Source organism: Lepisosteus platostomus, chromosome 3 (assembly GCF_059453375.1).
Source record: "Lepisosteus platostomus isolate fLepPlt1 chromosome 3, fLepPlt1.hap1, whole genome shotgun sequence".
NCBI lineage: Eukaryota > Metazoa > Chordata > Actinopteri > Semionotiformes > Lepisosteidae > Lepisosteus > Lepisosteus platostomus.
Genome location: NC_142613.1, coordinates 33,986,077 through 34,000,799, shown reverse-complemented (window position 1 = coordinate 34,000,799; position 14,723 = coordinate 33,986,077). Strand labels below are relative to the sequence as shown.

General features: G+C 39.6%; 1 protein-coding gene across 2 annotated transcripts in view; it reads left to right on the top strand.

Annotated features, from left to right (window-relative positions):
- Window positions 1-13,758, top strand: part of akap12b (A-kinase anchoring protein 12b) — a 67,651-nt gene extending 53,893 nt beyond the window's left edge. For both annotated transcript variants that reach the window (XM_088625391.1, XM_088625392.1), the window contains 2 exons: window positions 1,960-9,414; window positions 11,654-13,758. In XM_088625391.1, coding sequence (XP_088481517.1) covers window positions 1,960-9,410 — 7,451 coding nt within the window. In that variant the 3' untranslated portion in view covers window positions 9,411-9,414; window positions 11,654-13,758. The remainder of the gene's footprint in view (window positions 1-1,959; window positions 9,415-11,653) is intronic.
- Window positions 13,759-14,723: the final 965 nt, after the last annotated feature.

Genomic DNA, 14,723 nt, shown 5'->3' with positions numbered 1-14,723 from the left:
TCTATGTGTTAATTGCCATTTGTTTAGTTCAAGTTCAAGTTCAAGTTTATTGTCATTACACTCATATACATGGTATATGGTATAACAAAATTCTATTTAGCTAGGTCTCAGACATAAGTAGTACAAAGAGAAAAAAACAACAACAACAACAATACGATTGTGTAGCAAAAGAAAGACAGAGACAACAGGCAGTGTGCAAAAAACAACAACAGACGATGTGCAAAAAACAACAACCGGCAATGTGCAAAACAACAAAAAGGTAACAGGTTATGTGCAAAAATATGCATCAACAGAATAAAATAAAGGGATAGAAATTATGGGGAGTGAGCTTTTGACATGTATGGTAGAGGTAGATTTTCAAAGTGTGTTTGGGTTTTTGGTAAGAAAGAAAGAAAGGAAGAAGGCACTGTGAGGTTCAGATCATAGGTGAGAGGTGAGGTGAGATGAGAGTGAGAGAGGCTGGGAATTTAAGAGTTTGATAGTGCGGGGGTAAAAACTGTCTCTGAGTCTGGTAGTCCGGGCCCGAATGCTCCGGTACCGTTTTCCAGAATGACATTATACATTATAACATACTGTATTGTAAATGATGTGGGCCAGTCTCTGGGTGACTTTTTATTAATGTCCTTAAGTACCATGTAGTGCACTCTGTTTGCTTTCCTGGTCTTTGATAGAAAGCAGTTCTTTATGTTTATGATGTCTCCCAGGGGTTTTGTAAGGTATATTCTTGCAGTCTGTGATGAATTGAGATTTTCCATTGCTATTTTCTAAGTAGTTTAATATAAAAGTGGAAGAATGTATGTAACTATGTTAAGATGAGATTTTAATCTTGTACTTCCTGTTGAAATGGGTACATTTTGGGTTTTAAGAGGGATTCACAGAGCATGATTGTTTCAGATAAAATTGGTCTTTGATCATTTTTAATTTTTTGTGAGAACCTGTGTTTTGTGGGTTGGAATATGTTTTTAATTCTCTTGTTTATCAACAGTACAAAGATATTTTTTTTCCTTATGAACAGACTTTTTTAGTAACCACTATACATTTTATGTGGTTGTACAGATTGCATGGGATATTTGAAAGCAATTCTCTACTGTCAGTATGGACACTGAAAATTTGAGTGATCTCAGTACTGTTTAGTACCATGCAAGAGATACAATTTTATTGCATTATGGTAAAGTTATATTGCATTAGGCAATTAATGGAACTATTTTTGGTGCTGTGATCAAAATTAATGTTCAAAATAACTGCAAAAGACATTACAGGAAATCTAGGATATCTACAAATTCAGAACCTGAGATAAAGTTAGAATGCCTGAGTGCAGTGTATTTACATCCCTACAGTAGATGCTGAGAATTCCAGACATTTTCTCTTCATCGTTTGAAATCACCTATAGTTTGGGCTTCACATTGTAAAGGGAATTCTTCTGGTTAATACACATGCAGCCATTGTTTCTAAATGTCTCTTCCTGATTTGGCACAGTTAAACTATTGACTGCTTTAAAACATGAATATTTTAACACAAGGCGGGACAAGCTGAAACACCTGAGACACATGCAACTCTTTGAAAGTAAATGTCTTCCTTGGCAAATGATTCAACTTTGAGTCACAATCACAACACGATGGTTTATTCAAGCTGAAAAGAGAAGAAAAGAAACACAATGTTTCAACTGTGGAGCCTTCTTCAGGTGTGAAGTCTTCACACCTGAAGGAGGCTCCACAGCAGAAATGTTGTGTTTCTTTTCTTCTCTTTTCAGCATGGAATAAACCTTTACTTGTTCCTTTGCACCCTACGCATGCTGACACAGCTACCTACTTGAATTATTATAAAATTGTAATTGTATGTAAACATAAGAATAACCAGAAATTTTACCCCCATTAATCTCATGATGGCTCAAGCCTAACACTTTTACATACAAATAAATGGACTCCTCTGTTGAAATACATTTCCTGTTTTTTATTCCAGTTGGTCAGAGTGACTCTGCGGCTGTGTCTCAGAAAGAGGAAGAGCCTGAGAAGATGGAGGACCTCCAAGAGGAAGCTGAACCTCAGGTGAACGGTGAGAAGGAAGACCAGGATTCTCCAGCTGCAAATGATATTACACCAAAGGAGGAAACACCAAGAGAGGAAAAGGCAAATGAAGCCAGTGAAGTTGGATTTAAAAAGGTTTTCAAGTTTGTGGGCTTCAAATTTACTGTGAAAAAAGACAAGACTGAAAAGACGGAGCCTGTGCAATTGCTGACTGTGAAGAAAGAAGAAGGTGAAGAAAAAAGCTTGGATGTCACAGAGGATGCCAAAGGAGATGAATCCAAAACAGAAGCTAAAGCAAAGGTGCCAGAAGAGCAGGAAGTTACCAAAACTGCCGATGAACCTGCTGGTACAGAGTCACCTTCAGAAAAAGTCAATGGGGATGCAACCGAAAAGGTAGCACAACAAACTGAACCAAGTGAAGATGTTAAACCTGAGAAAGAGGTGGAGAAACCAGCAGAGTCTCCAACCAGCCCACTCCAGGAGATTCAGTCCCCTCTGAAGAGATTTTTTACACAGGGGCTCTTTTCCAGTTTAAAAAAGAAGACCCCTTTTAAAAAGACCAAAGAAGAAGAAGTGACAGCTGAGGAAAAGGCGGTTCTTGTGACTGTGGAAGAAAAGCACGAATCAGAGGAAAAGACAGAAGATGCTCCTGCACAAGAGGAAGAGAGTAGACCTGAGGAGGCAGCCCCTGAACCTCAGCAGGAAGAGCCTCTTGCGCAAGAGGAAAGCAAAACCAGTCCCCTGCCAGAGACAGCACCGCTTGTTGTAATAGAACAAAAGGAGGACGAGATCAAAGTCGAAATTGAGGTTGCACCCAAGGTATCTCAAGAAGATGATGAGAAGCCATCAGATTTCCAAAATGCTGTTCTAGAAGAGGCAGCTGAAGTGACAAAAGAAGCTGAAAGTGTGGAAGAGCATCCGGTTATGAAAGAAGAATCCCAAGAAAGTGAAGCTACCACTGAATCAAAAACTACAGAAGAGCATGTGCCAGATACCCTTGAAGAGCAACAGAAATCAGAGCACCCTAGTCCTGATGACACTCCCACAGCTAAAACGCCTGAGACCGTCACCACTGAAGCTGAGATTTTGTCCTCACAAGAAAAGGCTAAAGTTCAAGGTAGCCCCCTTAAAAAACTGTTCACAGGGACTGGTTTAAAGAAACTTTCTGGAAAGAAACAGAAAGGAAAGAAAGAAAATGAGGCAAAATTGGCAGTATCTGGTGAAAATGTGATTGAACAGATCCAGTCATCAACTGAATCTGCAGAGGTACAGAAAAGTGATAGCTCTCCTTCCTCTCCTGAAGAATCTACTGAACGTTTTATTGGTGAGGAAGCCCAGGCAGAGACCCCTGGGCCAGACGTTGAAGGAGATGGAGCTACCTCTGATGGAGAGAGGAAGAGAGATGGTATTACACCTTGGGCTTCCTTCAAAAAGCTTGTGACACCAAAGAAACGAGTCAAAAGGCCTTCTGAAAGTGACAAAGAAGACGATGTCAATGAAAAGCCTAAAAGTGCAACTATGTCGTCCACGGAGAGTTCTGGATCAACAGAGAAACCAGAAGAACCCAAACCAAGTGAAGAGGAACAGAAAATGGAGCGCAGTACTGAAGAGCCCAAAAAGAAAGTTGACACTTCTGTGTCTTGGGAAGCTCTGATCTGTGTAGGATCATCCAAAAAGAGAGCTCGGAAGACATCTGACTCTGATGACGAGTCCCCTAAAATTGAAGAGGAAGCACAGAATTTAGGAGAGGAATCTGCCAAAAACAAAGAGGCAGCTGTGGAGTCTCCAATTGCAAGCTCTCAAGAGGCAGACCAAGAACAATTAGCTTCATCACCAGACCAGGCAGGGAGCCCCTCAGACGGAGAAGGGGTGTCCACCTGGGAATCCTTTAAAAGGCTTGTCACTCCAAGAAGGAAGGCCAAACTAGAGGACAAACCCGAAGAATCTCCCGTAGTTACCACTGAACAAATACCTTCTGACAGTGAAGCTGGAAAAGAGGAGTCTACGTTTTCTTTAAAGAAATTAATTCCAGGTCGTAGAAAGAAGAGGTCAGATGCAAAACCAGAGCAGGCTCCAGCTGATGAGGCTGATAAAGCAGTTGGATCAGCAGAGGAGGACTCTGATACACCAGCTGTAGTCCCCCTGTCAGAGTATGATACAGAACAGATAGATGCTACTGTGAAGATAGAGGCAACTGCTGAAGTGAAGCCAGAGCAACAAGAGGAGACTCAGACAGTAGAGATCAAGCCTTTAGAATCCACCCATGAAACACAACAGTTATCGGAGCTGGAAAAGTCTGGAGACACAGTACCCTCTGCGGATCAACACATTCAAGACATACAAGTATCTGTGGAGAAAGCTATACCTGACATGGATGAACGGTCACCGTCCTGGATCTCTGCAACAGTCACAGAAGAAATAATTCAGGAACAAATAGAAAGCATAAGTAAACATCAGCCACTTAGTGATATCCCTGAAGAAGTGGTAGTAGAAGAGACTACTATAACCAGATCTCCTACTGAAGTGGAAGACCACATCTCTCCAGATGACACAATAGCACAAGACATCATGGAGTTGACATCTGAGGCAGTGACAGCTCTCGAGCAAGCACCTGAAGAGTCCTTTGCCGAGGAGACAACAGAAATGGTTTCAGCATTCTCCCGATTAACCGAATCCCCAGGAACGTCTGGCGACGCTACTCCTGTTCCTGGAGTTTATGAAGTGAAACAAACAGATAAAATTCTGCAAGAGGTTGCAGAAAACATAAAGTTGACGCCGATTGCCTTATCTGTAACTAACACTACTGAGCAACCAGAAGAAACTGTTGTGGTAACTGTCCCACATTTGATGGCATCAGCTGTAAAAGAAGATCCTATTGTGATGCAAAAAGAAGCAGAAGCAGTGGCAATATGCACAGGCCTATCCACTCAAGAAATAGAAGCAGTGGAGACAAATTTACAAACATCCACAGTTGAAGTTATTACTCTGGTAATGGAAGCAATATCCACGGAAGTTGTTGCTGAGGAAAAGACAGAGCCGTTTCAAGAAGCAGGGGCTGTTGTGGAAGAGGTTTGTAATGCAGAAGTACAGGACATCAAAACTGAATATCAGGAAGTGGAACAACAAGCTGAGACAGGGGAGACAGTCGAAGAGAAAGAACTCCAAGAAGACAAAGCATCCCAACAAGATGGTGAGGTAGGCAAGGTCTCTTTGGAAACAGAGACAGATTCAGAACTTCAGAAAGAAATATGCAAAGCTCCCAAGGAGAGTGAAACAGAAAAGGAAAGTGGAGAACAAGCAGGAACATTAGAAGAAATTATAGAGCCAGAGTCACTTCAGCCAATCACAATAAGTGGACAGCAAGATGAGTGTGAACTTCATGAGGATCAAGAGGTAGTAGAACTTACACCCGAGCTTGAACCTGCTGAAGGTCCAGCAGTAGAAAGAGTCGAGGAGCTTATCTGTACTACACCTGTAGAGGTAACTGAAACATTGGTTACAGAAGAAGAAAAACTGCAAGAATTCAAAGAGGTTAAAGACCTTGCAGACCTTGAAGTACCAGCAGAAGAAGTCATTCAATGTGCAGCACAGGAAGCAGTTGCCTCAATACCTGAAGCACCAACTTCTGAGAGCTCAGAGATGAAGGAGGTTCCATTTGCTGTATCAGCACCTGCTGTTGAACCTGAAGTTCCAGCAGTTCAAAAAGTAGAGGAGCTTATCTGCGCTTCGTCTGTAGAGGTAACTGAAACATCAGTTATAGAAGAAGAAAGAGTGCAAGAATTCAAAGAGGTTAAAGACCTTGCAGACTTTCAAGTACCAATAGAAGATGTCATTCAATGTGCAGCACAGGAAGTAGTTGCCTCAATGCCTGAAGCACCAACTTCTGAGAGCTCAGAGATGAAGGAGGTTCCATTTGCTGTATCAGCACCTGCAGTTGAACCTGAAGTTCCAGCAGTTCAAAAAGTAGAGGAGCTTAACTGCGCTTCATCTGTAGAGGTAACTGAAACATCAGTTATAGAAGAAGAAAGAGTGCAAGAATTCAAAGAGGTTAAAGACCTTGCAGACTTTCAAGTACCAGTAGAAGATGTTATTCAATGTGCAGCACAGGAAGTAGTTGCCTCAATGCCTGAAGCACTAACTTCTGAGAGCTCAGAGATGAAGGAGGCTCCATTTGCTGTATCAGCACCTGCTGTTGAACCTGAAGTTCCAGCAGTTCAAAAAGTAGAGGAGCTTATCTGCGCTTCGTCTGTAGAGGTAACTGAAACATCAGTTATAGAAGAAGAAAGAGTGGAAGAATTCAAAGAGGTTAAAGACCTTGCAGACTTTCAAGTACCAATAGAAGACGTCATTCAATGTGCAGCACAGGAAGTAGTTGCCTCAATGCCTGAAGCACCAACTTCTGAGAGCTCAGAGATGAAGGAGGCTCCATTTGCTGTATCAGCACCTGCTGTTGAACCTGACGTTCCAGCAGTTCAAAGAGTAGAGGAGCTTATCTGCGCTTCGTCTGTAGAGGTAACTGAAACATCAGTTATAGAAGAAGAAAGAGTGCAAGAATTCAAAGAGGTTAAAGACCTTGCAGACTTTCAAGTACCAGTAGAAGATGTTATTCAATGTGCAGCACAGGAAGTAGTTGCCTCAATGCCTGAAGCACTAACTTCTGAGAGCTCAGAGACAAAGGAGGCTCCATTTGCTGTATCAGCACCTGCTATTGAAGCTCCAGTGGTTAAGGAGACTGTTGGTATTCTTAAACCCCCATGCAAAACCATAAAATCTGAAGTAGCAGAGGTGAAAACAGAAGATTTAGTTTTAAGAGAAAGAGTGAGTTCAGTCAAATTTAAAGATCAGCAGGAAAGCCCGTTTCAGGATCAGCACACAATTGATGAGGCTGCAACTCTACTGGTTGAGGCAGCAATTGGAGCTGTTACTGGCAGCCCTGCTGAGGAGAAGGATGAAAAGTCACAACTAGGAGCTCAACTTTTTAGTGTTCCTGAGAAATCTGACAATGAAGATGGGACAGGTGTTTGTGAAAAGCAAGGAGAAACAGGAGATGTAACATGTGAGCAGGTGGAAATGCATGAACGTGTGATTGAAACAATTGTTATTGAAAAGCAGAGCACGATGATTGTGCAGCAGATTATCCAAAATGTTGTTGAAAACCTTACAGAGAAGGTGAGTGAATCTCAATGCGATATCGCTGTTGCCAGAGACCACGAGGAAAAAGAGCAAATCACTACAGAAGAGTCATCATCTACCAGTGATATCACAGAATTGGAAAAAATATCTGAGCCACAGCCTGCTGCTGAAATCATTTCTGTTTGTGAAGAAACTGAAGCACCACCAGCAGAAGCAGACGATGAGAAATTACCAGAAGACACTCTGGTTGAAACAGAAACTGAACTTGTTTCTAAATCAACAGCAGAAACAAATGCTAAGGAAGACTCAGAGATTTCTGGAGAAAAGGCAGTTGAAGATAAAGATGGAGAAGGAGAACAGAAAACAGAAACAGCTGAACAAGCAGCCGTTACAAAAAAAGAAATAACAGAGGAAGACAATGAAAAATCAGAGGGTGTTGAAGTGCCAGAGGAATTACAGGTATCAGCTATTCCAGAGACAGAAGATTTGACTGCTGGTAGTGCAGAAGAAATACAAGAATCTAAAGAGACAGAAAGCACACTGCTGGAAGAAAAGTGTCAGGATGTTGATGCTGAAGTTAAAAGTGAAAAGATTACAGTGGAGATTGCAGAAATGAAAAGCCAGGAGACAGAAGTGAAAATGCAGGAAGAAGTTGTGGAGATCCAAGAAGGAGGAAATGTGAAGAGACAGGAAGTAGAGGAAGTGATTGTCCAGGAAGTAACAGAGCAGGTAGAGTGCTTAGAAGATGGTAGTCAAGAAGTTGATGTTGTAAAAGAACACAAGACAGAGGAAGATGCAGAATGTGAAGCAATTCAGACAAAGTCTGTGGAAAAAGAAAGCTGCACTGCAGAGAAGGTGGAGTGTCAGGAAGAGAAAGGGCAAGTTGAGATGCCGACATTACTGGAGGAAGATTCTCAGAGAAAGGCAGAAAGTGAGGATATTTTACAAAAGCAGGAGGAAGTAAAGAGAGAAGAGGAAGCCCAAGAAAAAGTATTTGAAGATGGAAAGGCTCAACAAGAAGTTGACGAAGATGTACAAGGTGCCCAAACTGAAACACAGGTTTCAGATTCAAAAAGCCAGAAAGAAGTGGTGGATGTTACTTTTAGTCAGGACAACAAAGTAGAAGAAAATAGTCAGCAACCAGTTTCAGAAGAGGTGCAACATGAAACATCCATCACAGATGTTCAAAGTCAGGAAACAATGGTGAAAGATGCACTAGGCCAGGTAGAAATGAAGGAAGATATCCCAAAACAAGAAAAAAACCCTGATGTAAAGAGTGAGAACACAGACAAAGAAGCCTTACAAGAGATACCAGAAGTTGTTGATGTTCAAAACCAAACGGCAGAAGCAGTGGATTTACAGAGCCCAATAGAAAGTACAGTAAGCCAAGAGCAAGTCATGAAAGACAAATTGAGCATAGATAATGAAACAGAAAATGTACAGGAAACTGTGGTAGACTCTGAAAGCTATAAACAACAGGCAGGAAATGCACAAATCCAGACAGATGAAACGGAAGCTGTGGCAATCCAGAATCAAGCCATAACAGAAGAGAGCCAGAAAGAAATTGTGGAAGAGGTGCAAATTGAGACAGCCGGGGCTGTTGATAATAAAACAGAAGAATTACCAGTGAAAGATGACGTGCAGCAGGATGTTGCTAAAACAGATGTGAAAACTGAGAAACTGGTAGAAGATACAGAAATTGATCCACCAGTGGTAAAGGATAAACAAATTGAAAAGGATTCAACAAGTGGCGTAAGCCATGATGCAAGTATAGATGCACAGGGCCAAAAAACCTTACAATGTGATGTGTCGGCGGTTGAAGATTTTTCATGTCAGACAGAAATCAAGGAAGAATTACAGGCCCAGAAAGATTTAGCAGAAGATGCAAAAAGCCTGGAGACAGCACGGGAAGATGACATATGTCAGAAGGCAACTTTAGAAAGTGTTCAGACAGAATCTGTGTCAAAGGAGGTAACAGAAAGCCCAACAGAAGCTATAGAGGAGACTCGGTCAACAGTTCTGGTAGATGGAGAGACTGTGTCTAAGGCTGATGTCGTACAAGATCAGATGCTGTCTTCAGAGAGTGAACAGAGCACAGCGGATGTTGTAGAAGATGTTCAGATCCAAGCAGAGACGAGTGAGAAGACTGAAGTCAAACAGGATGAGCCAAAGGAGGAGTTAGAAACTGAAATAACCCAGGAAGCTGAGAAGGAAACAGAGCAGGTGTCTTCAGAGCAGACAGCAGCTTCATGAGTTGGTATGTTCTTCTTAGAAGTTAATTTTAAAATGCTGTAAAATAGAGGAAGGAGTAAGTATTCTATTGTGTGAACATAAAAGCTATCTTTATATAGCACATTCAAGCAATCTTCCTCTCACTGATATTTTACTTTTGCTTTTAACTTCAAATATTGAATTCAATCCTCAGAAAAATAAGGGGTCATCTAAAAAATGTATTTTAGAGAAAGCTGGCTGTAAATTCAGAGAAGAGAATCCCTGCCAGAACCCAACATTTAAAATTAATTTGAAAGTCAGGTATTTCTTGCCCAAATTACGTTCATGGAACCACATCAAAAGTGATCTGATTCAGCTGGTTTATGCAGCAACATGAGCTATGAGGTAGCATAGCTCATGTAGATTTACTACTTTTAGTTTAGTTTTTTATGGTTTGTATTATTTTTATTCCTAGCAAATGATCGGAAGCATGGCTTAAACTTTTGATGAACATGTATGTGAAGATATGTATGATTGGATTTCTAAACCTTTGTATTTATGTCCTTCAAAATCAACATACAAAGAGTTTGGACACCTGGCCTTCCAGAGTGAGGGTTGCACTAATTTTCCTTTCCTTGATTGACAGAGAACTATTATTACTGTAGATACACATACATTTGGTGTAATATGTGAGAAAAGAATCATGTTAAACGACTTTCAAATATAGAACACAAAATAGTCAGGAGGTGACATATTTTTGACCGAAGGGTACCGACTCATTGATTCTTACAGTAACATTTCAGGATAGACCAAACCTTTTTATTTTTGTGATATGTTGCATATTCATAATGCAGTCCTTTGAAACAAAAGAATGAATAAAAATATATCAAACATCTAGTCTGTTTTTCAAACAGAAGCCATTTCAAAAGGCTGGTCTCGACAGTAGAAATGAACTAACTGACATCTTGGGCAGTTGTTATTGTCGGCCTACTTTCATCAGCCAATCAGGCAAATCTTCCCATATCGCTTTTAAACATCGCTCGACTTTTATGAGGAGGATTTGTTGGCTGGGAAATGAAAAAGCTTTTGTCCGAAACCCGAGTTGCCGAGAGCCCTTCGATTTCAAAGCAAGAATGCAGTAGTTGTCGCCCGGTTTGAGCAGTAGAGCCGAAAAGGAGCCGGTGCTGGGGCAGATGAGCTTTTGCTGACAGATTCACCACAAATTATTTACAGAAACACCATGTAATGTGTTGTCAAGCAAGTTAAAAGAACAGGTGTTAAAAGACATCAGGAGGTGCAGTATGCTGAGAACAGTATATTGATGAACTGGGGTTTATTTTGTTGTACTAGGCTTACATGAACAAAATATTTAAGGCTAATGTTTGTATAATTAAAAATGAAAAGTATGTACTCCCAAAAATGGAAGATTGTATTTTTAAGAATGATAGAAGAATGTATCAACCATAAAGTCCTAGTATATCTCCTATCTTGAGTGCTGTTACTGTAAACTTCTTAAATGACGAGTGTGGATCTTTATTCATACTTATTTCTCTGGGGAGTCCACCAAAGGCCAGCTTAACATCTGAATCTGGCACCAGCTTGTAGACAGAGAGGGAGGAACCCAGCTGAATGTTTAATGAGCAATAATGCAGCACTGCAGCAGCCCTGGAAGACAGCAGCAGTTTACTGTCTTACGTCCTCTGTGCTGGCCACACCTCAGTGGGCAAGTACTTTTCGACACTGTAATAAGAATGCTTGAAAGCAGGGTCTGTGGTGCACTGTAGATTAAACAGAGGTACCGCTTCATGAATGGAAGAATGATTCAGCATTATGTCTCATTTTCCAAGAATTCTCATCATCCTGCCAGTGCAAAGGATTTTTAATATTAACCAAAGATGTTACCTCCCAATTCTTAAACTTTTAAGACAAGAAAACTGTTTTTAGACATAGTAAAAGGATGCTTTCATCATCTTGAATTTAGATGAAATCTTCATGCTTTCATGAACTAGCATTTTTCTAGATTAAAAATGGATGCACATACATTACTTTATGTTGCTAAATACGTATTTGGTATTATGATAATCAAAACTCATAACTGGGTACTTATGTATTTAAACATAAAAATACATCCAAATAAACCTTTTTTTTTGTTTTTTTGCTATACTTTTTTATTACTTTGATGGTCCCAAAAATGGTGAACAAATGGTTTGTAAAGAGCTTAGCTTTAATACAACAAACTCATTTTACTTATTTTTCCCTCCTGAATATATTTGTTTTCTTCACAGGCTCATACAGAAAGAAAGGAATCTGTTCCGAGAAGACAGAATTGAAAATGGGGAAAAGAACACCTTAAGGTGTCCTGCGATTACAAGGGTGCGCTCTGAACCAAGAGCGAGTGACAGAAGGACATCTCAACCTACTCTTCTGCGGCATCGTTCCTGTCACCAAGACAACCCTGGGCTGCCTCCAGGAGCTTACCCACAATTCTCCTCTGCTTTGACCTAACAAGTTTCAATGCTTTTACCCGGATGAGCTTGTACTTAATGTGATGTCTGTGTGCTGACTTGATGACCTTCCACTGCCGGTCTTATGTCCCAGAAGGCCTTTTACTCTCCTTTAGGAAGAACTCAACCTGTGTGTTTCAGAACTGGAGAGTATGTCCTTGTATATTGTATTTATATCAGATGTAAACTCACTCCCCCCTCCCACACACACTCTGTCCTGCTTCCTCCAGCCACTTTTTTGTATTTATATGACGTTTTGGTCACAGAACAATAGTTGTCATTATAATGTCCTGTCACTTCAGGCTACTGGGGAGATTACAATGGCATGGTACAGGTACGCTTCCAATGTTTAGTTTTGAATGGGTTCAAATCCTGTTAAGTCTCTGAACATTGCTTTCTTGACAGGTGTTTGACTTGACATTTTATTGTGACTGAGACATTTAAGATGTGAAGCGGGGATAAAGAAAAGAAATGTGGGGTATATTGTTTATGCTGCAACTGCAATTTCAGTTACTGCTGTTAATGTTGTAATGTTTCCTATAGACTATAAGTAATTAAAAGTAAGTTACTGCCTGCCACTGTGAAACAGAGCAAAATACCTTCAACTAGCTATTGCAAAATCCAAAAGCTTTTTGATGTCTGTCTTTGAGAGATGAAAAAAGATAAAAGCGCCTAAATCCTATGCTCATGTGAGGGGAAATATATATACATTCTTTTTAAAGTTGTATCGCCTTGATTTTCCTGTTGTAAACACAGCTCTAGTTCCTTACCAACAGCTATAAAGCATGTACAAATATATCTGACTAAACATGCAACACATGCAAATGCTAGTTTGTTCAATAGAGACTGGAGTTCAAGGTGTAGAGGACCAAAATGTGTTTTTCTGAGAGCAGATGTAGCCCTGATGGTTTCTGTAGTGTATATGATCTCATTATTCCCACACTACACGCTGGCAATCACTGTGGTTGAGAAAATATGAGAATTATTTATGGAAATTGAATGTTATTGCTGAGCTGCGTGTTAAAGTTTTTAAAAAAATCTCTTAAGCAGTTAAACATTTACTCCACTTTCACATCACCACAGAGAAAAAAGTAGTCCTATTGTACCCTCTCCTGGTAACAGCTGGTATAGGTTGTTAAATTTCTGTGGTATAAAAACAAGAGATGGAGGAACAAGAGTATGACTCATTGCAAATTATTTGACTATGGCTCTTTCCTTACCCATCATTTTAATCTGTTATTTTTAAGCATTTTTTAAGCTTTATTTACAATTATGCCAGATGGACAGTACACATTGTATTGTACTACTTAAGTATACATGACGCCAGATTTGTAAGGTGTGATTTGTGTCGACAACTCTGTGGGAATGAAAGTGTTGGATGACACTTTGTGTGCAGAAGAACACTGAGCCACTGTGATATTACCAAATATGTTTATATATTAAATCTCAAACCATTAAGAAGAACCAGTTATGCAAGTTACCTTTGACAGTTATTTCTTTTGACACAATTCCAAGAGTAACAATAAGAAAGTAAAAAAATAAATGTTGCTATGGCACACAAAAAAGAGGGCAGCTCTCATCTCTGTGTTAGTAATTGGGCATGAGCTTACAACGTGTTTGGACAGCCTCTGTCAGCTGCAGAGATTGGTAACATGCATTAGTCTCCTTGTGCTTTTTATAACACAACCTGAATGTGAACTTCGTATTATTTGTACAAATTGTATACCTATGTACCTTAAATCATATTGTAATAACAACTTCTGAAAAAGAAACTTGTAACAGTAGCATGAATTTAATTCTGCCTTTTATAGTTCCAAAAGCTGTTAATAATATGATTACAAATTCTTGTCTAAATTTCATTTAAATAAAGCTAGCTTTAAAAAATGCCTTTGGCAGTGAATGAAGCTTTGTTCATTCTAAGTGGTCTAACTGAGCAAAACACAATATGTTCTTATCCCACAAGTATTTTGTGTCACTGAACATTTACATAGACATAGAATGTTGAAATCTCTTATTGCTAGTTTTTTCTAGCATTCTGGGACTAATATGCAAAAAATCCACATTATTCTAAAATGCTTTAAAATAGTGGCCACACATTAATAAGAATTTGATCAGGGGCATAATACAGGGGTATTCATTTTACCACTGAATTGCTGATCATTTGGACTTGTGAATGATTAATCAAGTATTTGCAGTTCATCATGAACTGTGTCCTTACAGTGAAATTTATTCTGGTTAAGTGCTGCCAATGACATGCACAGAAATATTATTTGCTATAGCACTAATTACAAATCCATTGCAAAGTCCTATTTTAACAACCTGAATAGGATTTTGGAGGAAATGACAATCTATCAAGCATATTCACTATTCACAAATATTTTGTGGCCTGTTTTGTGCCTTTTGTTTATTTTGCCTGTGTACATAACAGCAGTCTTATTGGTATTTCATTCTATCCAGAATGAAATGTGTCATGAGCACAGCACATGATCTCACCATAGAGATCCACTTTAAAACTTAAATGCAAAATGGACTTCTCTGAAGATCAAGGGTTCATTGATAACTGCACAGCAGCCAACAAGTGCAATTACCATCTTCACAATTACAATAATTCTTTAGAATTATACAAGTGAATATTCAGAAAAGGCAATCGCTAGAAACAAAGGTAGTTTATACAAAATGAAAATGCTTTTGAACAATTTAAGAGCTGTGTCAGAAACTCCAAAGACAGTCTCAAGACAAGAAAGTAAGATCTCATGATAAACTGTCAAAAGAAGCAACAAGGTCAAGGAGAAGAATAGAGAACCATAAGATTATCGTTAGTAACTTTAACAAAGGCAGTTTCAGTGCTATT